We start from the raw sequence: 5,000 nt of genomic DNA, 5'->3' as shown, positions 1-5,000 counted from the left end.
AAAGAAAGGTAAAGATTGGAAGGCAAGACGAAGGAATTGTACTGTAGGAAAGATAAAGAAGGAACAAAAGGAAGGAAGCAATGCGGTAAGAAGAGAAGGGAGGCAAGAGAAGAAAGGGACAGGACAGGAGAGAGGGAGCTTAGTGAAGAAAGGAGAAAGGAAAGGAATGTATGTGAAGGAAGGGAATAAAAGGGAAGCTGTTAGAGAGAAGGAAACAGGAAGTGGCCGGGGAAGAGAAGAAAAGAAACGGTGGTGAGCAGAGAAAATAGGGATAGTCAGCAGGCAAAGAAGTAAAAATATGGGAGGGAAGGAAAGAGAAAGGAAGGGAAGAGAAGAGGGAGGAAGGAAGGAAGGAAGGAAGGAAGGAAGGAAGGAAGGAAGGAAGGAAGGAAGGAAACAAAAGTGAAGATGAGAGGTCTGAGATGGGATTAAGTGAGATAAGGGAGAAGGTAAGAGAACGAAAGGAAGGAAAGGAGCAAATTGGAAAGACAGGAACAGGGAGTGAGAGATAAGAAAAAGGGATGGAAAGGGGAAGTCATTACCCGAGTCATGGTTGTGTTTGTGTATGAAATGTCAGAAAGCAGATGCAGTGAAGACTATCACCTTCTCCGGATGTATGGGAGAGACCTACTTAGATGGAAAACCCATCGGACTGTGGAACTACAGAGAGAGGAATGGAGACTGTAAAGGATGCGTAGTCAGGTATATATACACTCATGGTTATGGGTTTAAACAGTGCTGTTTGTGTAGAAACTGAGGTGTGTGTGTGTGTGTGTGTGTGTGTGTGTGTGTGTGTGTGTGTGTGTGTGTGTGTGTAGTCCTCAACCTGCCGACTCTGAAGCTGTGGTTCAGTTTGACGGTGAAGGTTACGCTGCCGTCAGTCGTCCAGTCAGATGGAACCCCAACAGTTCCACGGTGACGTTCAAGTTCCGCACTTTCTCCACCAGCGCTGTGATGATGTATCTTGCCACCAAAGACATGGTAACATACACTTTGGTTAACACACATACAAACATACACACAACCAACTGACAGAAAGCCCATACTCTGTCTGAGCAGAAGGACTTTATGAGCATCGAGCTGAGTGAGGGTCGTGTCAAGGTCAGCTATGATCTTGGTTCTGGTACTGGTTCCACCCTTAGCCAGAAACGACACAACAATGGACGATGGAAATCACTCACCATGACTCGCTCCAAAAAAGAAGGTAATCTTTACTATTAGAGCGGAACCTTTCTACTACTGAGTATCGGTGCAGGGGTCAGGTTAGGGGTTTAGGGTTCATACTAGGTTCATTCTTGGGTCTAAAAAAATTTACCCAACCCGAAGTGACCCGAATCACTTTGTACCCAAAAACGACGTGCAAAATTATTTTTTTTTAATAAAGACCCTACCCGAGACAAACCCGAAAAAATTAGACCCGAGTCCGACCCGACCCATCAGCATTTTTTTAACCAGACTGGACCCGAATGTTGCGTAACTCTACACTAAAGTAACCGCTACCAAGTGGATTCAAAATTGATTGACAGGTCTGTTTCAATGAACATTAGCTTACCGCCAGCCACACGTCACCAGCCACATGTCGCAAGCGGTCTTGGCAAACAGAGGAGAGGTTGGAAAAGGACTCGAGTCGCGGCACACACACGAGATACAGTAGTTCGGGTCTTCTCAGGTCTGTTCGGTAAAAACACATTCATTTTAAATTACCCGAGACCCAACGCCGCTATTATTATACCCGACCCGTGTCCGAGGTACACGTGAAACTTTTAGACCCGAACCCGTTCGTGTCTCGGGTTTTCGGATCTAAGTGGACCCGTGAAGATGACTTTTACATGAATATGAACACTTGCGTTGGCCGCACGAACAGCACCTCTGCAGTTAGGGTTTCGTTTCTGGACAAAGCGCTCAAAATGGTCTCTTGTTTTATGGTGGATGAACTGGAGGCACCCCAGCTGGGAGCAGGTGTCACGTCAGTCACACGGGTGAAAAAGAGGGTGATTGGTTTAGGGGCTTTTTATCATGAAGCCATACATTATTAAATCTGCATTTTTCTGGCATTAATGACCGTACGAACCGTGGGGGTCAGAGTTAGGGTTAGGGTTAGAGTTAGGGTTTAGAGTTAGGGTTTAGGGTTAGGGTTTAGAGTTAGGGTTAGGGTTTAGAGTTAGGGTTAGGGTTAGAGTTAGGGTTTAGGGTTAGGGTTTAGAGTTAGGGTTAGGGTTTAGAGTTAGGGTTAGGGTTAGAGTTAGGGTTTAGAGTTAGGGTTAGGGTTAAGGTAAGGGTTAGGGTTAAGGTAAGAGTTAGGGTTAGGGTTAAGGTAAGGGTTTAGAGTTAGGGTTAAGGTAAGGGTTTAGAGTTAGGGTTTAGGGTTGATTTTTGTCCAGCTAACAAAAAAGCATTAGTCAATATTGTATGAAGGTTAGATATTCCCCGTTAAGTCACATAAATATGTTCCTCTTGACCTTGTACCTGATGTGTTTGTCGTAGGCTCAGTTTTGGCAATTAAGCTCCTCGTGTCTAGGTGGTTTAGAGTTCCACACTTAAAGGCCTAGTTTATGGCAAAGACGTTAATGATATTAATTGTGAAAGTTTTGAAAAAAACGGACACAGACAACATGGTTCACCATCTAACCCTCACCTCTCAGCCTCTGTGATCATCATTGACATGGACACCAACGAAGAGGAGAAACTTTCCATAAGTTCTCAGGGAGGAGCAACGGGTCTCAATCTGAAGGAGGACGAGAGGATCTACTTTGGTGGTTTACCAACCATCGGAAACTACAGGTAAACACCTTTAACTAACAGAAGTAGCTCAGTGGTTAATGCCTCCTAGGACCAATAACTGCCACAATTTGCTCATTAACTCAACTGTTCGATTTATTCTGCCTTAGACAAATGAATTAAATTTATGGTGTTGTCTTGAGCTTACTCGCTATGGTGTTAAGTCACACTTTACAATCTCTGATATTGACCCGCTATCAACGTTGTCAATGCTATCAATGTTCACTGCTCTTATCAGGCTTAATTTAAAGATGTATGTAACATGTATGATGTAAAACTTTATAAGTTCACTAAACTGTATGGGGGTTTAGAGAGAGACCATCTGTTATTATGTATTGTATTAGAACTAATATGTAAGCACGGTGGCTTAGTGGTTAGCACGTTTGCCTCACACCTCCAGGGTCGGGGGTTCGATTCCCACCTCCGCCTTGTGTGTGTGGAGTTTGCATGTTCTCCCCGGGCCTCTGGGGTTTCCTCCGGGTACTCCGGTTTCCTCCCCCGGTCCAAAGACATGCATGGTAGGTTGATTGGCATCTCTGGAAAATTGTCCGTAGTGTGTGTGTGAGTGAATGAGAGTGTGTGTGTGCCCTGTGATGGTTTGGCACTCCGTCCAGGGTGTATCCTGCCTCGATGCCCGATGACGCCTGAGATAGGCACAGGCTCCCCGTGACCGGAGAAGTTCGGATAAGCGGTATGAAATGAATGAATGAATGAAATGTAAGAACTCCCTGGAACAGACAGAGCCCCTAGAATGTGGGCTAACCTGGTCACAGATGATTTGGGGGTGTAAAAGTGGAACAGGAGGTTTTGAAGGAAGAAATCAGGAAGCCTGCGTAAGTGAATGTTCGGTATTACTCTGATAGATCTGTATCTCTGTGTGTGATGTGTCAGGCCCGAGGTGACCCTGAGGAGATACGCCGGGTGTATGAAGGACATCGAAGTTTCCCGAACCCCATACAACGTCCTAAGCAGCCCAGACTACACTGGACTAACCAAGGGCTGCAGCATAGAGGTTTCCACCTTGGGCTTTTCTTGTAAAATTTCAGTATGTCATTTTCTGTCTCTGTGACCCGTAGCCCGATCTCTCCCATGCTGTAGAACGTCCACACGGTCAGTTTCTCCAGGCCTGGGTTTATGGAGTTGAACCCGACGACGTTTGATGTCGGCTCGGAGATCACGCTGTCCTTCAGCACCAAGAATGAAAACGGCATCATCCTGTACGGCCGAGGCGGAGTGACCGCTTTGACGCACCTTTCCCAGAACCCAGGACGCAAACGCAGGCAGACCGGAGAGGTGAGGGATAAAAATCGGACTAATATGTAGATGATGAGAAGAAACAGACCGATAGATACGAAGAGTAAGAAGGAATGAGAAAGTGAGCGAGTGAAAGTAAGGGCAAGGCAACCAGAACCCAGACCAACACTTATGAGAATCAGTGAGATGGGACATGATTAATATCACAGCAATGATGAGCAGGAGAGAAAAAAAAATAGCTTAAAAAGACAAAGAAAGAGACAGGCACAAAAAGACAGACAGGAATAACGAATCAGACAAGGAAAGAATGTGAAAGAAATAGATAGAAAGATTGATGGAGAGAAAGAGTAAAAGAGAGATGGAGAGATGAAGAGGAGGAAGATGAGTGTCTGCAGTCTTCAGTTCACCATAACAGTGATGAAGCCAGAGGGTTAGCAGTGTGTCTCACATGCTATAAAGGAGATTGATGACTCACCTGTGTGTGTGTGTGTGTGTGTGTGTGTGTGTGTGTGTGTGTGTGTGTGTGTGTGTGTGTGTGTGTGTGTGCGCGTGTAATTGCTTCTGGCCGATATAAAACAAAACACACTCTCTCTCAAGACCAGCGGCGCAAGGATCGGTTTAATTAAAATATGACATCCTACGTCTCTTTCTCTAATGCCTCTCTCCTTTTTTTTTATCTCTCTCTCTCTCCCTGTTTCTCTCACTCTATCTCGAGGGCATCACATCAATTATGTGGTGCAGGTCGTAGCTTTAACCTGCTCTTCCTCCCTCCCTCCCACCCTCCCTCCTTTCCTCCCTCACTAACACCCTCCTTCGCTGCCTCAGTACGTCCCTCACTCGTAAAAATAGATTTATTCTCCACCTCATTGATGGATGGGGTCCAATTTGCACCAGCTCCTTGCGGGACGGCTTCCAAGTGCGTCCCCTTTTTGAAAATCATTATGGGCCTTAAATGAAGTGGCTGTGGC

The 5,000-nt window shown here is 45.6% G+C and overlaps 1 protein-coding gene across 1 annotated transcript in view; it reads left to right on the top strand.

Moving 5' to 3' along the window:
* lama2 (laminin, alpha 2) overlaps positions 1–5,000 on the top strand; it is a 46,148-nt gene that overhangs the window by 32,374 nt on the left and 8,774 nt on the right. The window contains exons 29-34 of the mRNA XM_047818165.1: positions 578–702; positions 819–981; positions 1,060–1,204; positions 2,643–2,781; positions 3,670–3,790; positions 3,877–4,071. Coding sequence (XP_047674121.1) covers positions 578–702; positions 819–981; positions 1,060–1,204; positions 2,643–2,781; positions 3,670–3,790; positions 3,877–4,071 — 888 coding nt within the window. The remainder of the gene's footprint in view (positions 1–577; positions 703–818; positions 982–1,059; positions 1,205–2,642; positions 2,782–3,669; positions 3,791–3,876; positions 4,072–5,000) is intronic.

The sequence above is a fragment of the Tachysurus fulvidraco genome, chromosome 9, assembly GCF_022655615.1.
Source record: "Tachysurus fulvidraco isolate hzauxx_2018 chromosome 9, HZAU_PFXX_2.0, whole genome shotgun sequence".
Lineage (NCBI taxonomy): Eukaryota > Metazoa > Chordata > Actinopteri > Siluriformes > Bagridae > Tachysurus > Tachysurus fulvidraco.
The sequence above is the reverse complement of the archived record's forward strand: the minus strand, read 5'-3'. Positions and strand labels throughout refer to the sequence as shown.